General features: G+C 45.7%; 1 protein-coding gene across 1 annotated transcript in view; it reads left to right on the top strand.

Annotated features, from left to right (window-relative positions):
• Nucleotides 1-27,671, top strand: part of ASAP1 (ArfGAP with SH3 domain, ankyrin repeat and PH domain 1) — a 331,734-nt gene that overhangs the window by 45,365 nt on the left and 258,698 nt on the right. Inside the window, exon 3 of the mRNA XM_081266600.1 lies at nt 24,513-24,639. Coding sequence (XP_081122726.1) covers nt 24,513-24,639 — 127 coding nt within the window. The remainder of the gene's footprint in view (nt 1-24,512; nt 24,640-27,671) is intronic.

Raw genomic sequence — 27,671 nt, 5'->3', positions numbered from 1 at the left:
CACTGTCTGAATTCCTGTGTGCCCCATCCATTCTCCTGAGGACAGGATGTCGGGTTGGGGCAGGCAGAGGCTCTGCACTATGGATAGGTAATGAGGAACGCGTCAGTGCAGTTTTAGTTTTAGATAGAAAACTAATTCAGTAAGGCTTAAGCAATCAAGGGATTTCCTTGCTTATGTCAGAGATGGGCCCAGAGGTCAAGCTTGGCCCAGTATAATTGAATTAAAAGGTTTGGGCTCTTGTTTTCCTCTCTGCATCACCACTGAACATCTGCCTCCATCTCCGAGCTGTTCACTCCCCTGGGCTGGCTTTCTTCTCGTATTCTCCATGTTGCAACTTGCGGCAGCACAGTTCTCGTGCTAAAACCACCAATTTAATGATCCCAAAAGATAATTTTAGTTCCTGTAAATTCTCACATAATCTTTGAATCCATTCCTATTGGTCTAGCTTGGGTCCCGTGCCCATCCTGGACCAATCACTGTGGACCAGGCATGGAATATTTTGATAGGAAAAGTCTACGTTATCTGATCATCCCCTGAATTCAGAGGAGATTGAAGATCAGCTCTGCAGCAAACAGAGGAAGGGGTGGCTTCCCCAACAGGAACTTGGAATACAGTCACCAAGAGGGGGCACTAGGTTCTGGGGTGTGGAAACACAAATGCCAGGTTCCAAACACCTCCCCTGTGTGGCATTCAGGAGTCTCTGTTCTGCTTTGGCTGTTTTAAATGAGCCTCACACACACCCCCATCAGCCAGCAGCACCCTGCTCCCCTCTGGAAGTGCCGGGGCCCTGTCTGTGTGGCACAAGGCCCACGGTGATTCCCCTGCCTGTAGTTCCTTTGTTCAGCTCATCCCGTTGGATCAAAGACAGAGTGTGGACCTAGTTCCCCTGCCTTTGATCACCCTCCTCCTCTGAACCATGGGTCGGGGTCTCTGCCCCCTCCAGTCTGGCACTCTAGCAGCCTCCTCCTGGCAGCAGGAATTTGATAGGCCCAGCGGCTGATCAAGGGCTGGAGGCAGGTGGGAGCAGGAGTGGTTGGGAAGCCGCAGAGGCTGCCAGGTCCAGTGAGCACCCAGGAGCCCTTCCTGGCTGCTTGTCCTCAGCCCCCACCACAGTGTGACCAGCCTGGACTTCCCAGTGTCTCTTCCATACACCCTTGTGTGTTTCAGCCAGAGTAGAGATTGCTTGAAAAACTATTCTCTCTGTTCCCAGGGCCTTCCTGGATGCTGCCCCTTGCAAGAACACCCAGCGGTTAACTTCTTACCCCATGCCCCTCCACGGAGCCTCAGTGCAATACCCATGGTGTGTGTGTGTGTGTGTGTGTGTGTGTGTGTGTGTGTGACCATCTTTTACTGTTGTTTAATCTTTCTTTCTCACTACATTATCAGTGACTGGAGAGTGGGCAACCTGCCCAGGTAGTGAGGGGCACCTCCTTCTCTGAAGCCCACATCTTCTGACTCTCAATGACTTGTTCACATTGTCCCCTCTGCCCAGTGGGGCCCTGAGAGTAGTGTGATTAGGAAAGCGACATAACCCAGAGTGAATGCTCATCTGCAGACCAGGCTGTAAATCACATAGCAGTGTTGACAGCTTCAGTGTCCCACCTGAACAGGTGTGATCACCTCTTCCTTCAAGCAGGTCTGTCATATGCATGGAGGGGACATTGGTTTGTTGTTCATTTTAATCAGGCAAGCCATTTCCTGCTGATAACTTGAGGTCATTCCACCTCGCCTCTGTGTCGGGTCCAGTTTGGGGCTCTGATCACCCTTAGACTGCTGTACTCTCACTTAGTTTTAAGTGAAGCATGGGGTGTTGACTTACCATTATTAGCACGTTTAATCTTAGAGGACTCTGGTTTCCCTTGCTTGGGAGTTCTAATAAGAGTTCAGGTGAGTGTTACAAAGGACAGTCTTCACCGTGAGCTGTAAGAAGGGCAGCTGGCCAGCTCTGGAAGGGACTGGGAGATGTCCTTGTGGCACCTAGACTGTGGAGGAGATCTGGGCAGGTTCTTTTATCCCCCTGGGAGAAACGGGGTGGCACTGTTCTGACCAGTTGGACATTTGTCAAAGCAAAGCACATGCTGCAGGCTCTCCCGGATCCAAGGATGGATGTCACTGGGGTTGTCAGGCCTGGGTCCTTTCTTCTGTTGTGATACTGTGTATGCATCAAGGCTCCTCCGTGGAACATGTGACCTTGAACAAGCCACCAACCCCTGTGAGCCCAGATTGCTCTATGTGGGCATAATAATCCGACTTGTGGCTAGGAATTGGTCCCCTCATGGAAGTGCCTAGCCCGGGGCCTGGCACTTAGTAGATCTTCAGGGCTCTATTATCCTCTCTGCCAGCTCCCCTCATTGGCCCCTGGAGACTGAAGTCTTACAACCGCTGGCTCCCAGTGCACGGTGAGAGGATGTGGACAGGAGTCTGCAGCTTGATGGCTGCTGGCACATGCTCTTCCCAGGAGCTGGAGTTTGGGTGACCCCTTGAGGGGAGAGGTCCCAGAAGTGAGCAGGCTGCCTACTGGACTGGGCGGGAAGGGAGTCAGGACCAGACTGAAGGCAAGACGTTATTTCCAGGTGGAAGGTTGAGCAAGGTGCCTTGCAAGCCCTTGCTGGGTGAGGAGGTGCCAGTAGAGAAGGGAGGCTGTGAATGTGTGTTGGCCATGAATGAGGTGCTCTCCTGTGCCTCTGTGCCTTTGCACATGCCGTTCCCTGTGCCAGCGAGGGCTGTCTCACCCTCCCTGAACACACCCAGTCATCCCTGGTCCCAGCTCCTCTGTGAAGTCCTCTCTGGGTAAAGTAGCTGCCACCTTCCCCCTTGGCCCTATTTTCCTATTCACTGCTTTTCCATTTTGAACAAGCGTCCACTGGGTGACAGTGCTGGGAATATAAAGGAGGATATATCAAGGCTCTTGTGTCAGACTTAGTTCGATCTCTACTCTCTGCTCGGTTTCTTTTCTACCAGAGCCGTGACTTGTTTATTCCTGTATTCAACATGTACTTACCGGGGTGCCTGCTGTTTTTCCAGGCCTCGTGGTAGAAACTGGGGATTAAGCGGATGATGGGAGAGACAAGGAAATCAATACATGTCATTAAAGAACAAGATAACTTCTGATGTGCATAATTTAAGAAAGTAAGCCAGAGTAGAGAGCAAGGGGTCTGGAGTGGAGTGGGAGGAGGGTGGGAGAAAGGAGGATCCTGCGGAGTGAGACCTGCAGGATGACAAGGCAAGTCTGGGTGCAGGGGGCTCCAGGCGAGGGGGACAACCCATGCAAAGGCCCTGAGGGGGCAAGTTCCAGGAATGGCTAGTGCAGTGCTGGGTGTGGACAGGACAAGGGTTTGAAGAGTGAAGGTGGGAGGTGGCAGCCACTGATCATGTCAGGAGGGCCTTTAGACCTTGTGCAGAGCTTAGGTGTCACTCTAGGTACTTTGGGAAGCTACTGTCACCATGCGTTGTTGGCTTGAGTAAGCACTCCTCGGTGCTCGAACACTGTGTCTTCCAACACACTGGCCACCAGCCACAAGTGGCTACCAAGGACTTGAAATGTGGTGTGTCCAAGTTGAGCTGTCCTGTGAGCATAAAAGATGCCCGTTTTCAAAGACTTTGAGAAAAAAAGGAGGCAGATGGTCTCATTAATAATGTTTCCATCGATGACATGTGGAAATGATATTATTTTGGATATATCAGCTTAAATGACCTATTATTAAAATTAATTTCATCTGTTTCTTTTTACTTTTCTCCTGTGCTGCTGACGATCTGAAGCCTCATGCATGGCTTGGCCCGGATTCTCTGCGGGTGGACAGCACTGCGGTGGGAACACATGAGCCGTGGCTTCTGCCTGGCGGGGTGACGGTCGCTCCTCCTTGCCCACACTTGCCCACAAGGACTGGGACTGCGTCTGGGTGACGGGTTCTCGAGCGGCAGTGGTGCTGTACCCGCGTGGCCTGGGCACATGCTGGTCTCTTGTACCCTGAGCAGCCTGGGCTGCTGCTCCCGAGGGCGTCCTCTGGTGCAGTGTGGCTGCATGTGGCTCTCCTAGGGGTGCTGGGAGTTAATTCCCAGGCAGCAGCCCTCAGCCAGTGACCAGGGTTGGAGGATCTATGCTCCTGCTTCCTTGTCCTTTAGCTGCAAAGTTCTGGGCATGTTCTGTAGCCTTTCCCAAGGTCCCCAGTGGGCCACACCTGCTGCTTTCAATGTCATCTGCTCTTTCATCTCCCAGCGCTGGCTTCCTTCCCATCCCTGTCTTATCCCCCCAGCCATCTACTTGGGGTCACTCCCCAAATAAACTGCTGCATTCAGATCCCTGCCTCCGGCTGTGCTTCTGGGGGAACGTGGTGCCCCACGTAGATGCTCCTTAGAGGAGGAGAAGGACCATGTCTGCAGCTCATCTCTGGATGCAGGCTGGCTGCTCACCCCCAGGGGTAGGGGTTGGGGTGGTGGAGGGAGTAAATTTCCTGGCTAGTCTTCTAGTTTTGGGACCTCTGAGCCTGAGGACAAGGAACAGGGACACTGGGTGTGCCAGGCTCAGGGTGTGGCATTTTGCTGGTCCCAATTGCCTCCAGCTGCCACACCCAGGGGGACAGTTGAGTCAGCAGCTGAGTCAGTAGGGCAGCACCGCCCAGAAGAGTGTTGTTCTCTTGGTCAGCCTGCTGGCATGGCCCAGGAGTGTCTCACAGCAGGCACAGGGCAGCAGTGTCCTGCATACACTGTCAAGTAGTATTTATGGGTGACACATCTTTTTTTCTGGTACCACTTATAACTCCAGATGTATGGAGTTTTTCCATACCCAGCAATTCCTTGATTTTCCAAAATCAGCTGGTGTCCAATGATTTGGTTTAGTGTCAGTCAACAAGTCCCAGGGGCCAATCAACTGTAGATTCGGGGATTCCCACAATTCCTGTCTTAGATCCCATGATCTGCTACAACAACTCAGAGAACTTAAGAAAAATACTTTAGTTACCATTACTGTTTTCCTAATAAAGAATACAACTCAAGGCCAGGGTTGTGGCTCAGTGGTAGAGTGCTTGCCTAGCATGTGTGAGGCACTAGGTTCGATCCCCGGCACCATGTAAAAAAAAAAAGTGAACAAATAAAATAAAGGTATTGTGTCCATCTACAACTAAAAAAATATTTAAAAAAAGAATATAACTCAGGGAGAACCAAATGGAGGAGACACACTGAAGGCAGTATGTAGGGAAGCGGAGGTGCCTGAGCTCACACCCTCCCTAGATGCTGCCTGCCCAGCACATGGCTGTGCTCACCAACCTGGAAACTCCCTGTCCCGATTCCTGTAGTTTAGCAGTTATATAAGTTTTCATTATGTAGGCATGATTGATTAAGTCTTTGGCCACTGGTGACTGAATTCTGCCTTCAGCCCCTCTTCATTTCCTAAAGGTCTCTCTGGAGACCATCCTGAAATTATGTAGCCCCCCCCCCCCCCAAATCATCTCATCAGCATGCAAAAGACACCCTGATGGGGCTGGAGGTGTAGCTCAGTGGCAGAGCAGTAACAGGAGCTCCTGGTTCAGTTCCCAGCACTGCAGGGGGAAAAAAAAAGAGAGACACTTATCCCTCGGGAGACTACAAGGATTTTAGGAGATCTGTGTCAGTAGCCAGGGACAAATACCAGATAGATATTTTTATTATACTTTAGCAATATTAATTACTATTAATTAGATTCAACAAGAAAACATGTGAAAAGCCCTGTGACTGTAAGATTTCCGGACGATGGCATGTTTTATGTTTCGAGTCTGTTAGACGGGAGTGGGGAGGTGGCAGATTTTGCTGTATGGAACTGCTGGTGTGCATCACTCATTCCACCGTGTGCAAAGCACCCACTATGTGCTCATGTTGTGCCCGCTCAGAGCCAGCATCGTGGCCAGACTGAACCTTCTTAGCATCAAACCTGCTCATGTCCATGGCCAGCTTAGAAGCTCTTTGTGGCTTTTAGAACAAAGACCCAGCTCTTTGGCTTGAACTTCCAAGACCCTCACTGGCTGCCCCTACCTACCTCTCCAACGACAGTGCTCGTCCCACTGAGCAGCCCACAGCACCCACCTCTGCTGGGTGTCAGGCCTCTGTGCCCTCTGCCTAGAGCTCCGTGGCCAGCCGTCCTGCTAGCTGGACTTCTCCAGAAGGCAGCCCAGCATCGCTTTCTCTGTGCAGTGCTTCCCAATTCCCTTTACCATCACCTGTCCCTTTCTCTGTGTCCTCTGTTCCCAATTTCCCTGGCAACCCTTGACACTCTGTGGAAGGAACTGCATGGTTGACTAAGAATTCCTGCTAGTATCTATCAGCCTTGACAAAGTGTCTAAAACTCGTATTATCTCATTTAATCCTCCCCCTCCCATTAGTCTTAAGTTCATTTTTATTTTATTAATAGTATTAAGCTCATCTTTTAGAGGTGTAAACTGAGGATTCAAGAGGTTAACGGGATAGTAAGTAGTGGAGCTGGAATGCGCACCCGGAAACAATATTATCTTTTATTGTTCTGCATTATACTGTAATTGTCTGTTTGGATGGTTGCCTCCCTGTATCAATCTGGGCAAGAAACAGATGGTATGCCCCAAATAGGGGTAGACTCGGGAGAACTGAATTCAGGACAAGTGTAGGCAGGGGGCACAGAAATCATAAGGGATAGTGGGGCACCCCAGTCCCCTCTGAAGATCTGAAGAGATAAGGGAGGAGACACCTCTGGGAAGCTGGAGCCAGATGCTTTGTGGGGAGGGTCTTCAGACAGGGCTGAGAGGGCTGGAACCTTGAGAGGAGGGGAACACGCCCTTGGCCAGGTGTCTCCCTGCAGTCACATTGCAGTAACCCATTGCCTGAAATAGACTGGAAGCGGAGGGCCAAGGGGCTCTGAGACATGTCCAGTGTGGAAGGGAAAGATACAGGGTGGGCCTGGAGGCCATGTGCACACTCGGTCTAGAACTGTGGCCTTGCTCATTGTGTTGACTCTCCTTGCACCGAGCCTGCAGCTAGAGGTGCTCAGGCAGGGCGGGTCGCATAAATAGTGAGGGTCTGCACTCTCTGCTTGTCACTCACACCTGGGCTGGGGAATTCTAAGTGTGTGTGTGTGCGCGTGCGTGTGTGTGTGTGTGTGTGCATGCGTGTGTGTGGCTGTCTTTGCCATTTGGGAGGTTGGTGGTTATGGAAGATGGTGGCACAGTCCCTGCGACTCTGTGCTGGTCTGATTCTTTTCAGTGGCTCTTAGAAAACTTTTCATACCTCTTGCCCTATTTCAACTGGATGTCAACATTTTTTTTTTTAATTGAAGAAGTAAACGTCAGGCTCCTCTCACACCAGCTACATGCAGCCACAATCACTGAGATCACTGGGTCTTGTGGCTCAGCCTTTGCCGGAATTCCTCAGATAAGCCCAGGAGAAGCAGCCCCAGTGCAAAGTCCATTGGGCCTGGCAGACACACCAGCGCTCAGGGCACCTGGCCCAGCCCAGCTGCGTGGTCCTGTCTCTGTGCTTCATGGGTCGGAGACCTTTTTTTCCAAATTGAAATCTTCTGAAGAAGATCTCCCAGCCAGAGAGAGAGGAAAAAGAGCCTGAATTACTGTAGTGTGTGCATCTGGAAGCCCATATTTGCTGGACTGAAGAAGCAGAAAGGAAAAGTATAATTCCAAAGGGCTGATAATTCCTTTTTTTTTCCTTTTTAAGTGTGAATGCATGCCGTGCATGAATATGTGTTTGTGTCTCTGATGAGGCAGGGGTGAAGGTAGATAACCTCCCTGTCAGATAAGTGTGTTCCCACTTGGCTGTTTCTCAGATACATCAGCAAACATCATGTTGGAGACAAAGGACAGAGAAAAACAGCTTTGAAATCACATAGACTTACTTGTCAGGACATAGGCAGAGTATCTAGCTTTTCTGTCACGATGGGCAAAAGTGCAACATCTGCAGTTGAGAGGAGAGTTAAAGAATGTCCACGTGCTTCTGCCCATTTCAACGTTTTATTCACTCAAATCACTTAATACAATTTCACTCTATAGGTTCTTAATCAAGGGATGACAATCCTTAATGTTGGGCATTGCCATAGACATAATCAATTCAAAACAAACAATTCTAAGTTAATTCTAAGCACTGCAAACACACTTAATCATGACAGACCTATTACATACATTCCCTCAGCATGCAGCATGCTAAGCTTAAGTGCTAGGTTTAAAGTCTTAAGTCTTAGATCTTAAGTCCAGCAGATGCACACTCACTCAGACCGCAGCGACCAGGTCAGGGATCGGGGCCGGCTTCTCCTGACAGCCAGTTGAGGAGAGGGTCATGCAGTTCTTACTAGGGTCAAGATGTGGCTGTAGAGTTTGAGAGCACTAGGAAGATGCAGAGGATCAGGCAAATGATGAGAAGAGTTGGGGTGTCAGTCCAGGTCCTCATCAGGCTCTCTGGCATGTGGGTATCTGTGTAGGCTGGCTGGATGTCTGTTCATTTGCTCCATCATTTATACTAAATTTTGGGGCTTCTGACCGCCCTTCCAAACCCTATCAGCTCTTACCAGGTTTCTCAGTGACATCTTTTGTTCTGAGGTCAAGTCATCTGGTCTGGTGGTCTCCGCCCTGATCTCTTGTCTTTTGCCATTATCAGGGCAAAGTCAAATGACAGAGTTTTATCAGGGTTGTGTAAAGTGACTAGTTTTATCAGGCTGTGCCTGATGACCATATTGGAGGGCTCCCTAGGCGTGCCTGGTGGGACTGCAGTTTTATTTCAAAATGGAGTTACAGAGGCCAAGGCCCCTCTTAGATTAAGACTATTCTTACAGTACCTCAGTTTCCTCATCTGATGTCACTCACATTGTGTGAGAAGTAACGGAGCCTCGGCAGAGGTAGAGTGCTGGGTAGTGGCCCGTGGGCAGGAGTGGCAGTGTCCTTTCTTCTTCCCTTTCTTGGCCAGGAGGAGCCCACGTGCCTACACTTGCTGTTACACCTTTCAAAACCCTTCCCTGGGAAATGAGAAGGAGGAGACCTCATTTTCTTTTCTTTCTTGCTTGCTTTTATTTTTGCTTTCATTACTTTTCTTTTTTTTAATGTCTCATCTGCTCCTCCCATCTCCAGCCATAGCCAGACCCTCCGGGGACCTCCTTTCCCAGCCAGTTCTCAGGGTCTCCTTCTTCATGGTCCATTCCTACAGTGACCCATAGAATATTGACCAGGGAGGCTGAATTGTGGCCCAAGGACTATAGATTCAAGGGTTTAGATCCCTGAGACTAAACACAAGTCAGTAACCATAAACCACCCCTGATATCTGTCCAGGTCCTCGCTGCCTGACATCAGGTGACCACCAGGAAAGATGGCTGTCTAAGCCGAGACCAGTAATACAGAGCAGTAGGAAATGGGTGGCAAACATGCAGGTGGGGGAGGTAAGGCGGCTGATGACGAGTTCAGTGAGGCTCAGATCCCAGAGCTGTCTCCACCGAGGGACGGAGTGCTGGGGCTGAGGAGCAGGGACACAGGAGTTTTTATGGTGCCAGACTCTTTCACATTTCACTTTGAGGGTGTCCTAGATGCCTTGTAGGTGGCGGCTCTGAAAAGTTACACCACTATCCTTCAGGGCTGGTCATTGTGGTTTCTTATCCTCTTTGTATGAAAAGAAGCCAAGATGTATTCAGCTCCTGCCATTTTCCAGGGTTGGGAGGCCGGGCAGCCGGGTACCAGGCAGCATGGGGAGGGCTGGGATTCAGCTCTGGTCAGCCCAACTTTAATATCCGTTCAGTTTCCTCTCCATGAACCAAGTGACAGTGGGCCAGTTCACTGAGTGGCACAAAACCTGCAATTCACTAAGTCCAACAGGCTTATAAGTGGTTGAGAAGCAATTACTCAAAATAGTAGAGCCACTCCAGACCAGAAGTGTCACCGTAGCTAACTGCCTTTTTGCATTTTGAAGAGGAGACTGTATTAAATGGGAACTTGATTCCAGAACTTGGTGGTTTTAGGGTTGGTAATGGGAAGATCTGGGGTTTAAACACTAGCACACAAAACTTCTGTCCAGATCTAATCCATTCCAGATCCATGCTGAATGGATGTCTCCTCTGCCTGTGGCCTTCAATGTGGTGTGGTTGAAGGAGAATTGAACTTGGCATCTGAACTGGGTTCATATGCAGACATATGCACTTGGTAACTCTGTGATGCTGGACATGATCCTTCAGCCCTGTGCAATTATTCTTTCTTTACAGGGCTGTGGTGATCATGAAATGAGATAAATATCAGAAAGCACACAGGCTCTTGCCTGCTGTAAGAGATAGATATATTCATTTCCTTCCTATTTCAACTCTTTAGCTTTTCCCCACTTAAGACTGGATATAGTCAGCCTCTGTTATGAATGTTGGAAATAGCCTTGGCAAAAGTCAGAAGGCTCAGGGCACAGAGGTGCCATGGATCTCTGAGGACAGGACTGTTTTCTGGCTAGAGCAGTTGGCCCCTGTTTAGAGTCAAAGAATGGAAAAGAGGCCTGAGCCATAGCTTCTGTGTGGTTTATAATTATACTTTTGTTTTGGGTTTCAGAGAATAGGGCAGATTACAATCTAGGACCACAGGCATCTGGAATATGAAGACTAGGGATAGAAGTGGGTCTTTACAGGGTCTTCACAGTAGCAGAACTGTTATTTTGAAAAGCATATTTTTTCTGTGACTTTGCACATATTATATTAATTGTATAATATTTCCATGAACATTGTCATACGTGTCTCTTGGCAAACATATGTGCACCTTCTGTTGGGCATAGACCTCAGAGTGAAATTGCTAGCTTACGTTTTCCTTTGATTTTAGTTGACAGCATCAGAGTAAATAACACTTAGAATAATAGTTTTATTGAAAGCATGAAGGTTTATGCCATAGTAAGATCGCACTTCTTTGGACTGAATGGACATTTATGGGACACACATGTTGCGCTCTCACATATCTTAGCTGATTTAATCCCCTAAGTTGCTATCATTCATTAGCTCCATTTTGGAGATGAGGGATGTGTGTCTGAACTAAGTTGAGTCTTTGGCCAGTGTCATGCATCTTGCAAGTAGCAGTGCCAGGATTGGATCCCAGGTCTTTGGACTTTTAAGTGTGGTGCTCAGCTTGGCCACTCATGCTCTTCTAAAAGAGCTGCATTTTCTGCAAGAACTTTGAACACCAAGAATTCTATATTTTATGTTATTCTTGCTGTTTTGATTGGAAACCCTTCTACAAAGACCTGCATGTAGCATGGCATCAATTCTATTGCCTCATGCCTCAAACCCTTTCTTGAATTCAGAGGTCCATCATTTTCAAATACTGCTTATTATTGAGTCTGGGATCAGATGAGTAGAATGGTCTGCCCTCATCAGTGTACCTGTGTGTTTAGAATTTCTTTTTTTGTGGGGCAGTGTGCTAGCAAAATTCTAGTATGTAGTTGGTACTTTTCCCCCCTTACCTTGTGGGTCCTTTTCAATATTCCCAGCTCAGTGCTCTGTTTAGTTTGCTGAAAGCCTAAAATCAGCTCACCAAAATTGTTAGAATTATATGTAAGAGGAAACAAGGGCCAGGTGCAGGTTGAGGGGTACATCTGTGATGATTGCGTAGGTTTTAGTGCATGGACTTTGTAGAAATGAATTTGCTGCCTGGGGATCTAAGTTGCTTACTTCCTGGCTCCTGTGTTGTAGAAAATATGAAACTGTGTATGTGTGCACACATGCACTCTTAGAAAAGACCAGGGTAAAAATTTCACACAAGGTCTGGAGAAAGGTCTGTAATCAGTTTTCATCTGAATTCTCTCAGATGATTGCACATAATAGCAAATAAAGCCAGAATTTTGCCCTCATAAAGAATACTTGGGGCTCAGCAGTAGCACACTTGTCTGGCATGGGTGAGGCACTGGGTTTGATTCTCAGCACTGCATATAAATAATAATAAAAAAGGTCTATAAACAACTGAAAAATAAAGAAAGAAAGAATACTTGGGTTACCAGCTGTAGCCATTCACAATATGTGCAAAATTAGATATATCAAGCTACAGACAAAAAACAGTGTGGAAAAATCTTTCCTTCCCTCAAATGTTCCATCCTCACTTACGTCATTGTGGTTTGAATCCTAAAGAGCCCTAGAGAAAGAAGGATGATCAAAGAAAAGCCATACTGACCCAACAACACTGTATCAACATGCCTTCGGATTACACATAATACACCGACTGACTAATACAACATCAATCTCATGGAAGCAGATAAATAACAAAACTGGGCTTCTATTTCTGTCGTGGAAAGGGCGTTGCCATTCGTCTTTCTGGCAAGGAAAATAATTCTGGAATTTTAAGTGATTGCACTGGAAATATCAGGCAGAACATTGATTTTAAAGCAAAGATGTCTCTGAGCTTAATCATCTTACTTTGTGTTTGGAATCTTCCCTGTCTCCTCTCCCTTAACCAAATTGTGCAAAGGTTGTGTAAATAAACTTGCTTCTTCAGAAATCCACTCGGTGGGAGCCTATTGGCTCCTCTGTGGCTGATTTTTTTCAAGCAATTTCTGAGATGAAATTTAAGTGCATATGAGATGTAATGTCTGTGTTTGGTGAATTGAGACCAGTCTTTTCAATGATTCTATAGCTGCACAAAATAGGCCTCGGTGATTGTCTTTAGAATAATTCAATGGAATCCCTAAGCTTCTAAGTATAGAATCTAAAACATAGAGGACAAGTTAGGAAAGTGACTCTGTTAGAATAATTTTAATTTGACCACTTTTGAGATTAGCTGTTTTCATACATTCTTAGTTGGATCAGCAGTTTTACAGGCCCAGCATATAAGTTAGGATTACATTTCAACTGCGTCTAAACAGAAACCCAAATAACATTAGCAATTAGATTTTTTTTTCCTTTTCTTCTCAGACCAGAGAAGTCTGGATAGAATTTAAAACCAGATGGTAGATGGTACCTCTGGTTATCAGGAATCCAAACCTTTTCTGTGTCTCTGGTTCCGCCCTCCTTAGTAATTGCCTCATGATCCAAAATGGCTACCGACATGTCAGCCATCACCTCTAAATTACAGGCAGCAGAATGAAGGAAAGTGGGGAAGGACAATAAGAGTCCTCCTCTAGCCAGGTTAGCTCTTTTTAAAATGTACTTTCCCCAAAACTCTAAATAGTACCTCTGTTTACATGTCACAGGCTAGATTTAGCCACTCAGCCACACCAGCTACAATAGAGTCTAGAAGATGGGTCTTTTAGCTGTATCTATTGTTGTCCTGAATTAAATGGGGACTTTGTTACTGAGTAAAGGGAGACCAGATAGAAGGTATAACAGCAGTTCCTGCCACATCCAGCAGAGAGTAGTTTTGGTACCAAGAGTGTGGTAGAGTGGAAGGGGAGTGAACTTTGAAATCAGATAGACTGTTTGAATCACTACGTACTAATTGCAGAACCCTGGACCGACATTAACTTCTCTGAACCTCAATTTCCTATCCATTAAACATGAGGAAAGTAATAGCTACTTTGTAGGGTTGTTGTGAGGACTAAACAAAATCACTGTATCAATTGCCTTGTACACAGTAGATGCTAAATCCTAGAATTATAGTTATTACTAATGGGCAAATTGTGCCTTCTACCTGTATCATTGCAGTGGTTATTTTTAAAATTGATATTATAATTTACATAATATGAACTTTTCTCCTTTGAGGTGTGCTCTTGAAGTTGTACAGCTATCATCATGATCTAATTCCAGAGCTTTTTCCTCACTCCTCAAAAGAAACCCTGTAACCATTGGTCATCATCGCCCACTATCCCCTCCCCTGAGCCCCTGGCAACCACTAATCAGCTTTCTGGCTCTACAGGTTTGCCTCTCCTGGATATTTAATATAAGGGATCATCCAATTTGTGACTCTTTTCTTTCACTTGCATAATGTTTTCAAGTTTCATCTATATTGTAGGCACCTCTCAGTACTTCCTTTCTTTTCATGACTGAATAATATTCCATTGTATAGATATACCACATTTTTGTTCATCCATTCCTAGACATGTGGTTTGCTTCTACTTTTTGACTATTAAGAATAATGCTATAACATTCATGTATAGTTTTTGTGTGGACATGTTTTCTTTTCTCTTGTGTATATCCCTGGGAGTATGTCTTCGTTCAGGCTGCTACAACGAATTACCATTGATGGGGTGGCTAATGAACCACAGGACTTTATTTCTTCATTCTAGAGGCTAAAAGTCCACTGTGAGGGTGCCAGTATGGTTGGATTCTGGGGAGTCCCTCTTCCTGAATACAGCTCCTCATTGTACCCTTATCTGGCTGAAAAAGAGCCAGAGAGCTCTCTCATAAGGCAGGATTCCCAGTCAGGAGGGTTCACCCTCATGACCTAATTCCCTCTCAAAATCAGTACTAATACTATCAGCTTGGGGATTAGGATTTCAAATGTGGATTCTGACCCAGAGTGGAACCGCTTGGTCATCTGGTAACACTGTATCTAGCCTTCCAAGGATTTCCAGATTAATTCCTGAAGCTGCTGTACCTTCTTACATCACCACCAGAAACACGGGGCAGTTCCAACTGATGCACATCCTCAGCAACACTTTTAATTTTCTATCTTTTTGATGATCACCAGCCTGGTGGGTGTGAAGTGTTGTTCTGTTGTGATTCTGATTTGCATTCCCCTAATCATTAATGATGTTGAGCATCTTTTCATGTGCTTATTATCTGTTGGTATATCTTTGCAGAAATGTTTATTCAATTCCTTTGACTATTTCTAAAATTAGTTATTTATCTTTTTCTTCTGGAATTGTACATTTTAGACACTCTTCCCTTATCAGATATATGATTTGCAAATCTTTTCTCCCATTATTTTATGTGTATTATCTAACTTACGCTTTGTAACGATCCTTCGAGGTGGATATTATTATCCCCTTTTTCTAGTGAAGAGCCAAGGATCTCAGGCAGGGAATATTTGTTCTAGATCACACATTGATTAACTGTTGAAGATGGTACTGGAGCCCAGGAAAAGATTAGCCAGGGCATTTTTAGTTGAAGTGGTAGAAATCCAAATTAGACAAGATTACACTAAAAAAGAAGCATAGATTTTCACATAACTGGGAATTCCAAAGAATTGCTGGATTAACAGCAAGGCATAGGATAGATCCTGTGGACCAGGGGTTCAAATGATGTCACCAGAAATCTATTCCCCACCCCATCTCTTGCTGTCTTTTCGTTATGATCGTTCTTAGGTGATAGCTCTACCAGGTGGGAAAGATGTTCACCAGCAGCTGAAGGCCTACTATGTTCTTTGAGCTGAGTCTTGTAGAAAAAAAGTCACTTCCCTCTTTACCTGGAGTCTACAGCAATCCTCCACAAGGGATTCTGCTTGCTCTTCTCAAGTTAAATGCTGAGTGTGAGGAGCCAGCCAGGGCTGTTTCCAGGAGTCTGGAACACTCTGATGGACAGCCTGGGTCTAGCACTTTGGTTAGGAAGGTGGAAACATATGATTGACAGTTTCTTGAGACTCACAAGGACTCAAAGAGGGGTAGTTCCTAGAAGAAGGGGATGTAGGGCAGTCAGAAAATGTAGTCAATGACCTAAAGTTTTGTCAGATCTGCTGAAGTTTCAATATGTTAAAAATAGTTGAGGATAAATGCAAGTTAATTTTTAAACCCAAATATTAGGGGGAAAGTTTATTTGCATAATAAAACTCCCGAATATATTGAAAATAACGTCCAGAGCCAATCAACTGTAAGTTCTCTGCTATCCACTAAAACAAAGAAATTGTATAAATTAGGGTGCATCATGCTTTTGAACCTCTAAGGCCAGAGCAAAACTGACAATTTTTCATAAGCAAACAAAAACCAGGAAAAAAAAAGAGAATAGAAGTTAGGTATATCTGTCAGAAGGTTTGTTAGCAGTTGTAGAGATGATGATGATGATGATGATTAGTTGTTGATAGACATTTATTTATATGTGGTGCTGAGAATCGAACCCAGTACCTTACACATGGTAGGTAAGTGCACTACTGCTGAGCCCCAGTCCCAGCCCTAAGATTTTTTTTTTTTTTTTAAATGAGAGCTCCTAGTGTGATTTGGAGTGTTCACATTTGAGATGGATGTTAACCAACAGCATATGACAAGAAGAAAACTGTAGTGGGTGGGCAGTTTCCTTTCTCAAGTGGAGCAGTACCCTACATTTGACAAAATCACAGTACGATTCTTTCATCATATGGCTCATGATTCAAACACATTGCAGGTGCAATTCTATATTTGAAAAACAACAATGGGATACCGTGACAGATTCACGTATTTTGGGTATCCCTAAGAGCAGCACTCACCCGGAACTGATAACCTCCGACAGCTCTTGGCTTGTCAGTACACTTTGAAGCAGAGCTGGGAGCCTGTTGGTGTGTGGGATTGGTTGTTACACTGCTGTCAAAAAATAATTCATTGAGTTATGGGATGTTATTGCCCAAGGGACCTCAGAAAGCATTGCCCCAGGCTGCTGGTTTTAACCATAAGGAGAATGAGTAAGGAGAATGAGGCCATTGGAGGTGGTGAAATGCTTTGGCTGAGAAAAAGAAGCCAACCTTCTTCCCATTCTTTCTGAGGTACACCTCATTGCTGACAGCAGCCATCTATCTTGTTTTTTTTTTTTTTTTTTTTTTTCCTTGAGTAGTATTTCAGTATTTCAACTTTGAAAAGTGCTTATAGAAATAGGCCTCGCTGGACTTTGGGCAAATCAAAGAGAGAGAGCATGACCCATGAAATCACCTTTCCTTGGACTTTACATTCACAGGTCACTTTTTCCTCTTCTGTTTGAATATGTTGAACATTTAATCCATTGTGCTGAAATCTGGCATCTCTGACTACTTAGGAGCTCCTTGATGACAGGGACTGAATCTTATCTTTTCTTTTTTTTTAGATTTGGATTCTAGAAATAGTACTTGTTCAGAATTCAAATCATGATATTAGTAGTTAATATTTATAAGTCACTCACTATATACCAGTTACATCGCTAAGCATCTTGCATAGATTACCTCATTTAAATCTTACCACAACCTTACCATATCATCATCTCCCTTTTAAAAATGAACTGAGACTAAGTTACTCACCCAAGGTAACAAACCCTGTTAAGTGGCTGGTGGGACGGAACCTGGGGTAATCGGAATCCAGGTTGCCAGGCTGCTTAAAAACTGGAAGAGAACTGAGAAGACTGGGCTTCATCCTAATACCTCTGTTCCCATTAGAGAATGTCCCCAGGCAATGATCTCATCTCTGAAAATGACCAGAAAGAACAATGTCAGTCACAACCTCGGACTTGGCAAAGGAGAAATTTGACCTGCATCCTGCATGTGTTGTAGGGCTGTACTGGTTTGGGGTAAGATGTGGTTTGCTTACAAAAATAACACAGCTGACTTTCCGTGCTAAGGTCACAAAAACGTGTACTGTTATAGAATAGCTCTTGAGGAAAGGAAGGGATGACATGGGAGGATTTAGAATTTATTGGCTTTGGGAAGCAGGACAGGAAAAGGAGAGAGTGAGATGGAGAAGAGAGAAGAAAAGCAGGAGGCAAGTACTATAGGATGAGGTCTTGTTTCTTAAAATTAAGGGTGTCCGTTTAGTGATGGTATGCCAAATGTTATCCTGTTACAATTTTTAAATAGTAGAAAAGAGTCCAGTAGCATCCCTTGATGCTTTGATGCAAAAACCAACATAATCTGAGTGGGTGGGAGTTGTCTAAAGATAGGGTCTTTACTACCAGCTTTGAAATGTAGCTGGGAAAGATGAAGAACTGGGAAAACCTTGGGAACCAGGATGCCTGATCCAAATCACAGGCAAATCACCTGATGGCCTGGGAACCAGCTGCCTCATCAAAAAAATGGAAGGATTGGAAAGCCCATTATCCGTGAAATTCTCTCTGGATCCTGTTGTTCATGATACAAGATAATAGAAGCAGCTCTAAGAACCAGGACTCATGCCTCTCTCTGGCTCTCCTGCCCCAATTGCTCTTCACCCTTCCCACATACAGAATTGCCTGTCATTCACTCATTCTCCCATCTATCCCATAAGTACCTCTTAAGCACCCAGGACTCTGGGGCTATCCCAGTGAATGCCCCCGCCCCACAGGTCTCAAGGAGGTCATAGAATAAGTGGAGAAATATAAATATTTAGAAAATGGTGCCATGAAAAGGGCCCTAACAGAGGCACATGTTGGTTTTGAGAGGGCATAGAAGAGGTCACCGTTACATGTGATTAGCTCAACTTAAATTCATCAAAGAAAGAGAAGCCTGGATGTTCTGTATGTTCTCATTTTTCAGGTGAATGTTTCTTTTACAGACATACAGTAAGACTTAGAATCCTTCACTTCTATAGATTGCACATTTTTAGGAATCCTATAAAACACCACCATTTTTCTTCACTTGGAGGTTGTTTTACTTCTATTAGAAATGATGGAGCTCATAAAAGGGAGCCAGTTCAATTCAAAACACATTTATGGAGGCCTCGGGGGGCCTGTGCTAGGCAGGCCTTCTGTGGGGAAGAAAGGGCCTGCAGGTTTAGCTTCAGGCCGCTGTGAAGAGCTTTCTCTTACTAACTGCTGACCTTGAGCATAACCTGTCCCCAGATTCTCTCAGCAAAAAACAGGCCACCTCACCCTGTTCCTGGGAAGATTTCAGAAGATGGTGCTTGTAAAATGTCAAGCCTGGGGCTCCAGGAACCTTCTGTCCTTCCTTTAATTCCTGGGGGACGTAGGTGATCCAGAGACTATAGGATTTAGCCTCCGAGTGCCCCCAGGGATTGACAATCTGGGAACTTTGCAGGCAACTCAGTAGGAAGATGAGTTCTCAGCCAAGCCCTGACATTAACAGAGTTGCTTGTCACAGGGGAGGTTCTCAGTTTGCCATGTGTACCTGACTCTGAGGTTCCCCAAAACTGTGCCAACATCCTTCAGCAGCTGACCACAAAGGGAAAAGGCTGTATTGAGAATATCCCCTTAGATTAATTAATTGGGGATTAATTAATTAATCCCCAAGGAGTGGGGCCAAGGAAGTGCTCCCCAGGCCAGTCAAGCTCGCATTTGAATCAAGCTCCAAGAAGGAATAAAAAGATAACAGACTGCAGCAGAAAATTATCCTGGGGTACGGACCCATTAATTGTCTTTGCTGAGCCACAGAGCACTGTGGCTAATCACCTGAGCTGTGGCATCAGACTGTACAGTCCTGCTTCAATACTGCCCTACATGACCTCTAAACTTCAGGTTTCCCCTGTTATAAAACAGGAATAATATACCTGCTAATATGCACAGAAACTATTAGCTGACATTATTGGAATGATTATGTGGTATTGAGGATCAAACCCAGTGCCTCACTTATGTTAGGCAAGTGTTCTACCACTGAGCCCCAGCCCCAAGGAATGATATTTCTTACTGAATAGAAATATATTCCCAAGTTCATTCACTTGATAGTCACACTACATGCCTTGTGGGTTCCCAGTGTACTCTCTGTATCTTTTGCTCTTATCTCCATCAGAAGGAACAGTCAGGGACCAGAGATTTTTGTCTCCAAACAAACCATGTTCTCTTTACTTACTGAGAACACTCTAGTGGTTTCATGTGAAACGTTTAAATTAAATTAAGTACTTTTGGGAGTTAAGAGTAGGCTTTTAAAAAATATTACATGAAATTTCATGAGTGCCCTTGAGAAGCACTCATACAAAGAACATGAAGAAAACAGTCTTTAGCTCATAGAATATGGCAACTTGAGCCTGATGGCACAACACACAGAATCAAATTCACTCCTCCTTGCTCCTGCCCCCAAAGAACTTTCCTTTCCTCTACTACTCCTTTTAGTTGGTAGAAGAAGTTGTTCGTGAGTTATCAGGTGAAATAGGGAAACCACTTTCTTTGGTGGTCTGGGCTGGAAAACACTGTATAGTGAAAATACTGTATCATACAATGTGAAGGGAACAATTTTTCAGGCAGTAGAAAAAACACTGGATGCAGAGTTGGCTGGGGACATTAACTTTCAGTGAGATCTCATTATGTTTCAGGTCCCTTTACTCTCATACTTGCATCTCAGGACTGTTAGGTGAATGATTGAAAACACTGGCTGGCCCAGGAAAGGAGGTCAGAAAGTAGTATCCTGTAGTATACCTGATGATTCATGTTCCTTTCTGGTAAATATGGATAATTACACTTAATTTTTAAAGTTGTCATGAGATTTAAAGAAGGGAATGTGTGTTCAGAACTCCATACTTAGCATTGTATGTGCCTTAGCTCATTGTATTTTCAAAACACTAAGAAATACATAGGTATATATTACTTTAACGAGGTCTCATAGCTGCTGCATGGCAGAAATGTGAGTCCAAGTCTTTCCAACTCATATTCCAGCAAATTTAATGCCCTGTTCTTGCTCCCAGAAGTTGCTTCAGCCAGAATATCCTTCTTTAAAGAAGCTGTGTTTTGTAATAATGGGGCCATTTTTTTTTCTGATCTCAATTTACTTCTGATTGGCATTCATCTTATGACTGTTTAGTTACTTCCAAAATCCAAACTATCACTAATGGATCTGGCCTCACAGAGGACACTGAAAGGATTAAGTGAGGTCTCTGAAAACTCTTCACACATCTGAGATCCTAGTCTCTGTAATTACCATGCAGCCTTCCCCTCCCTTTATTCTTCCTTCCTCTAAGTGACTAATTTAGAGATATGAGTTGTGGAATGAACAGAGATGTATTTATAGTTATACTTCACATAAAAAAGAGTTCAAAGGGAATTCACATTGGTTGATTATTCATTATGTGTTAACATCTTTATCTATATCTTCTCATTTCATTTCACATAAAAACTTGAAACACAGCTTTATTGTTATCCATTACCCTAATTTTGCAGATGAAAAAGCAAGGCTAACAAGTCACAGAATAGCGATTCAAACCCAAGTTTACATAACATGAAGCCTTTTCTCTCCCCATTGCCTCTGTTCCAGGAGGGAACTGGGGAGGCTTTGATGAATTCTGTCACTGGCTGGTACTGTGGCTCAGAGCACCAGTGGCTCCTCTTGGTTTCTTGGGCCCAGAGAGCACCCCTGACTCTCCATCTCTGATTCACTGTCAGTCATCTTGCAAATGCTTCCCCTTGGTTATAAGGCAGATGGGAGAGTGAGGCCTGCAACTGGATATTCGAACTCAGAGTTAATTCTCTGGTGACAGTGGGATCATAGCACCATTGCTATCTAGAATAAGCCACCACCATTCTTGTTTCCTGTGTTTAAGGAGGCAAAGATCATCTAGCTAAGACCACTGTCTTGTCCTGGTGAGTAGCACTCGGTAGGATGAAAGGTACAAAGGTGCTGGACAGTCTTGGAGGGGGATTATAATAACAAAGATATTGCCTGCTTCATATAAAGCTGGGTGCACACGAGCATAAGAATGAGTGCATATATATGTTTCCTGCGTTTGGCAAGGATGGCATATATTTCTGGGCAGCTCCAGGCAAAGAAATACAGCATTTAAATTTTGCCCACGTCAGACTCTATTTGCTTTCATATATCCAGGAATGGATTGCAGGGTATTTGAGAAAATGTTAGGTGCAGATGGTTTGCACTGGGCAGTTTCAAATTTAAAGAGGATGATGGTCCATGAACACCAGAAATGGTGGGTTGAGGTGTAAACCTTTGAAAATTTTAATTGCAGACCAGTCTGAGGGATATATACTTACCAGAGCACAACATCTCATTGTTTGCATATTCCTTTCTTGGCCAAAAGGAAGTAGGGGAAGAGCAGAAAAATAACATAATCTTCAAATGAAACTGAAACAGCAATTGGTAACAGCAGTTTGGGCTCTAGCGAATTCAGTCAAGAAAGAAATCCCTGGCTATTTACTATCGCAATTAGCTTAACTTGCTATAATATCTTTATTCCTTGCATCTGCAGGGCCCAATATATACACCAATCAGCTTCAGGTGAGAGGACTTTGTGTGGTCATTTTGACACATTCACCTCTTTATTTTACAAGTGATAGCACCCAGGCCCAAGGTGACAGCATCAGTTATTAGAAGAGAAAGCTCTGGAACCCAAGACCTCCTGGAACTGAGGCAATTATTCACCAGCTCTTGGCTTTTAATAACAGCCCATATTTGTTTACTATCTGCCAGATATAGAGGCTGGAAAGAGCTACCAGCTTAGTGGAGGTGACAGGTGCTGGATGACAATTTGGAATACAGAGAAGAAGAATTCAAAGTCTGAATTTATTTCTATCCTGGAGGAAATAAGGTATTCTCAGAGAGGAGGGAAGTCTAAGTATTCCATGTAATGTTCACTGTTTCCATGGGGGAGCACAGGATTACTGAGGCTCAAGGTAATAGCAGCCATATTTGCTCCAAGTTATAGAACTTTCCAGATGCAGTGGATGAAGAAGTAGGATTTCCTCCTAGGTGGCTCATACTTCAAAAGCTATATTCTGGAACCACTTGACCCCCAGGTACCATTTTCAACTACCTGCTATTGCCACCTGGCTATTTTCCCAGAACCTCCAGCTTTTAAAGTACTAATGGGAGGAAAGTACTTCTGTTTATTGGGTACCTGTTTATTTATTTACTAATTTTTAAAATAATGCCCCTCAAAGTGCATTTCTCAACACTTCACTTTGCCAGGGAAGGTGATTTGTGTGTATTCTCTTAGAAAATTCTTCCTTTAGTTGGTGGATGCACTTTCCTACATGAAACATGGTCCCTTGGAGGGCACTGATGAGCACCTGGCTGGGGGCCTAGTGCAGGTTCCAGCCTGGCCAATAAGGAGAGATAAACATCACACTTTCATAATGGCTTCCAATTCACAAAGCAGATCTCATGCATTATGAGAACTCATAATAGCCTCCTGGAGTTGGTGTCCTTAACTTTTGCCTTCATGAGAGGCAAACGAGGGTCTAAGATCCCATAGCCAACAGGGTAGCTAGCCTTTTGGGTTACTCCCTCATTCTTTTCCATTCACCTTGTCGGAGAGGCCTTCTCTGAACATTCTTCACACTCAACGCCATTGCTGGGCTCCTGTATATTTACTCCACTTTTGTTGTGTATTTACTAGTTTTCTGTTGCTCTACCAGAAGATAAGCACCATGACACCAGGAGCATTGTCACCGAGTGACTCTCCAGAGCACTTTATAGGCTCTGATAAATATTTGATCATTAATGAGGTGATGCATTTCCATTTGACAAGAATCCTGTTAGTGCCAAGCCCAATAGGAGCAGAGAACAGACCCCTAACCATAAAAAATGGCAGGAGCACGGGCTGAGGAGAGGCCAAAGGCCAGCCTTCAGCCCTCTCTAAGGTGCTCATTAGGAAGATCAGCTACAAGGCCACTATCAAAGGCTCCTAAAGGCTGCAATTACTGGAGCCAATTATGAGGCACCCCACGGGCCTAGCTTTTTTTTTTCTTCTTTGTAAAATCAATTTCATCTAGAGTCAATGGTGAGGAATTACATTCTTCGCGTTAACAACAGTAGATTGAGCTAGTTTAAAAAATAGCCATCTGCTGGGGCCGAGGAGTGAGCTATCAATTGGTACTTTTGCAGCTGAAACTTGACCTTCGCTTAGCATTGGACACCATCTGCACCTGGGAAATGCCTCTACACTCCCTGATCCTCGTCTTTTCTCCGGGTTTGGGGGCGGGGGGAGAAAGTGCAAATGAAAAGATTAGGAAATTATAAAACCCAAATCCTTTCACTGGTCTTCGCTCAGCATTTTTAGCGACCAAACCAACCACAGGAGACCAGCCTCCCTCGGTGGCGAGCGCCCTGCGGCGGGAGAGCGAGCGCCGGCGAGCTGCGGGCTGCCCCGGGGCCGCCCCTGCGCCACGCGCCACGCCCCGCGCCCCCTCGCACGGCCGGCGGCCTTCGCAGCGGGAGGCGGCTCTCCCGGCCTCGCTTCCTGCACCCACACGGGACTAAACAAGAACGCTTACAACTTTTTTTGGTCCCCCTCTTGCAAAACGCTCGCGTAACCAGCTCGCTGGAGTAACTGCTCGGGGGCGGGCCGGGGACGCGCGCTTCCGGCGCCCCGCAAGCCGCGCGGCCCCCGCCCGCCCCGGGCGCCCGCGTCGGAGCAGGGCCGGGCCGGGGGCGGCGCGGGGGCGCGCGGGGGGGGGGGCGGCGCGTGCGCAGAGCACTTCCTTGTTTGTCCCCGTGACTGCAGCGGGAGCGCCGCCCGCCCGCCCGCGGGAGTGTGTGCTCAGTCGGTCGCGCCCGCGCCGCCGCCTGTCAGAGCATTGAGCAGCCTCCGGAGCTGGCCGGCCCTCCCCGACCCGCGCCGCCGAGCAGCTGCGGCGCCGCCGGCATGAGCATAGGGAGGCGGACCCCCCGGAGCCCCCGACCTCGCGCGCGACTCGTAGTTTGAAGGGCCCGGCGCGGAGCACCGCCCTTGCCCGCCTTCGCCCGCCCTTCCTCCCGCCGCCGCGGGTGGGAGCGCGCCAGGCCGGGCGCAGGGCTGCGCGCGGGGCGTTCATGAGCCCCGGGCGGCCCGCGGCCCCGGGAGCCTGCGCCGTGACTCACCCCCCGCCCTCGCTTGTGTCTCGTCCCCCCCGGCAGGATGCCGGACCAGATCTCCGTGTCCGAGTTCATCGCCGAGACCACCGAGGATTACAACTCGCCCACCACGTCCAGCTTCACCACGCGGCTGCACAACTGCAGGAACACCGTCACGCTGCTGGAGGAGGTAGGTCGCGGCCCAGGACCCTGGCCCGGCCGCGGGGACCCCGGCTCGCTGCCCCCGCGCGCCGCCGCTGCTTCGCAGTGGGATGCTCTTGCTTTCTGAACTGGGGAGGACCGCGATGTCGGGGGCAGGGGGAGCCACACCCCCTCAAGGACCCACCCCCACGCCCACTCTTGGGTGAATGGGGAACTTTAAACCTGCAGACCCCTTCCCCATTTGTCAGCAGTTTCCCGGGTCCTACACGTTTAAAGGCTCGGGGACCGGAGGTGGGGAAGAGCTGAGCGAGCTTTCTCCACACTCTGAGGAGGCAGAAGAGGGAAGTCCGTTCTGTATCTTGCACCCAGCCTGGAAGTCAGGCAGGTCTGCTCTGCGTTTCCACATCATTGTGACCCTTCGCTAACCCGCGAAGTAGGTGGCGTCGCGCCACCAAGGGCTGAAGTGGGAAGGCCAAGGTCACCAGTAAGGGACGGAGAGATGGGCAGTGAGCGCACTTCTCCGGGTCAGGCAGGCATAGCTGCAGAGATTAGGGCTGATGGAAAAATCGGAAAAGAATAAGAAGTCAGGCTGGGACCATCTCCATCCCAAGACTCCTCCCAGCTAATGCCTGGCGCCTGACTTCCCCGAAAGCCCAGGTGGAAGAAGATCTGTGCAAACAACTCTCCAGCCGGCTCCTCTATCAGCTTTGGCTTTGGTAGGGCTCAGGGCTGCTGCGCCAGGTCTGCAGGGGACTCTTAGATTGTAAAGGGAGATAGGAGGCCGATGCAGCCTGCAGTGTTGACCAGAGAGGGGAGACCCAAGGCTGCAGAAAGAACAGCTCCAGTTATCTGGACCCTCCAGGAAAGCGTTGAGGGTGTCCAGGGACAGGGTCAAGGGCAAATCGATTTCTTCAAAAATTTGAGTTAGTGATAAGGTGGGATGGATAAGGAGGAAGCTACAGAAGCCTCTGAAACCTCAATTAAAAAAAAATAGGATTTGCTTTGGAATTCAGTACCGTATCTAAGTGCCATAAAGCACCACTTCTTTAAGCAAGCCAAGCCTATTCCAACTAGAAAGGCAGTATTAGGTGGAAGTTAGGAAGAGAGATGGTTTTCTCAGAGGGGATAGCTCTTTAAGGTTTAGGGCCACCTAATATTGGGAAGCTTGAGTTTTTGTGGGCAAACTGTTATTTGTCTGTAATCCCAGGTATTTGGGAAGCTTAGGAGAATTTCAAAGTGGAGACCAGTGTGGGCAACTTAGACCCTCTTTTAAAAATAAGGGCTGGGATGCCGTTAAGTGGTAGAATGCTCCTGGGTTCAATCCCACCAAAATAACAATAAAACTGCTCTTGATACATCAGCTTTGATACTTGTACTTTCATATAGACCTGGTATTCTGAAGCACAGGTCTTCTAGATTTTAGGAAGTAAGAGACTTCTCTTAGTGCTAGGTTCCACAATGCCTGCCTGCCAGGTGCTGTGAATTAGTCTGAATGTTTAATTCCATTTGGGACTGCTTCTAGGGTTCTCTCCAGAGTCATTGTTAGGTGATTGAAATAAATTTTGAAGTGAATGGAGAAGTATCACCAGACTAAACTTGTTTGAGAGCAAGAGGTAAATGGTTTTTCTTTTGTTTTGTTTTTTCCTCTGTGAAGTGTCAGTCTGTTTCACTAGTGTGATGCTTAGTGTTTGATTTGAAACAGAGTTGCCAGGCATTCAACCTCAGGATGAGACTGTCCTTCACTTAATTGTAATAAATTGGAACATGTTGATACAGGAGCAGTTTGCATCCTTTTTATGTACTAATCCTTTAAAGGATGTGACATTGATTAGGCTGTAGGGTTATATTCCTTCCAGATAAGTTTTTCAGTGCCTGCTAATAGAGCTGTCAGTTACTTTAACTTTCTTTTTCTTTCTGTATATTCAGATAATGTTACTGTATTCTGTTTGTGCAGCAGGTGATAAGGGTATTTGGTGTTGATAGGTAAGGGTATTTACATATTGCAGCAACACTTTAGGATAAGTTAATATCAAATTACTTGCAGCTGTTTTTGATCTTTGTTTACATTTAAATGCAAATACAACAAGGTTTTTTTCTTTTTTCTTTTTCCATTTTCTTTCTTTTTTGTGAGGAATACTGTCTTGCTAGAGTAAGTAGGAAAAATCCAACCATAATGAAAGTGTGGTCCACTTGTGAACTTGAAGGATTTGGAACCAGGATGGAAGTTCAAAAATGTCACATTAGAGTTCATTGATGATACAGTAAATGTTTTCATTCAGGATAGCACATAGTTTTGTAATTCTTTTTGTGATCCCGAGTACAGTATGCTTCGGAAACCATTGTCCCCTGTCTGCATCTTTTAACTCTTGAATCATTTTCCATAAGGTTGGACTGTAGTTATCTTTTGCACAAATGTGAAATACTTTTCCAACCTTCATGGTTGAATTTTTATTTCCCTTTCAAGCTTAGGTATGGAAGGTTGCATATTATAAATGTATTATAGATATCTTAAATTGTTCAAATTCAGTTCTTTAAAAATAAAAATATGGGGTTCAAGGTGAAATGAAATATAAATTTAAGGAAACATTTGGAGACACACCACAAAATCTTTTTGGCATATACTTCACAAGTGAGATATTTGGAAACTTTAAGAATGTGGCTTGTGTTATTTTGTGGTTATTCTTAGGAATAGGACTTCTGGGTACTTTTTTGGTGATGTGGAAATTCCAGAATAAGGATTAATTTGGGTCGCTTGGAATTCTTTTTCTAGTTCTAGTAATGAAATATCTTTCTACTTGTTTATGATCTTTTCTGTTCTTTGGATTACTAATTAGCATATATGGAACTCAACTCAAAAGCTGTCTGAGGTCTCCAGGCTTGAAACCCCAAGTAAACCCATCCTCTTTTGCCATATCTCCTTGGCAGGAGTATGCTGTGTTGTGCAGATATTAGGGCTTTTATTTAAATTTTCTTGTGATGAGCACTCTAGGAAGTGAATTAGAAATGTATGCTAAGAGGAGGCCAAGAGTTTGCTTTTGGGCTTCTGCTTTGATGATAAAG

This window comes from Spermophilus citellus (assembly GCF_964194105.1).
Source record: "Spermophilus citellus genome assembly, chromosome: 14".
Lineage (NCBI taxonomy): Eukaryota > Metazoa > Chordata > Mammalia > Rodentia > Sciuridae > Spermophilus > Spermophilus citellus.
The sequence above is the reverse complement of the archived record's forward strand: the minus strand, read 5'-3'. Positions and strand labels throughout refer to the sequence as shown.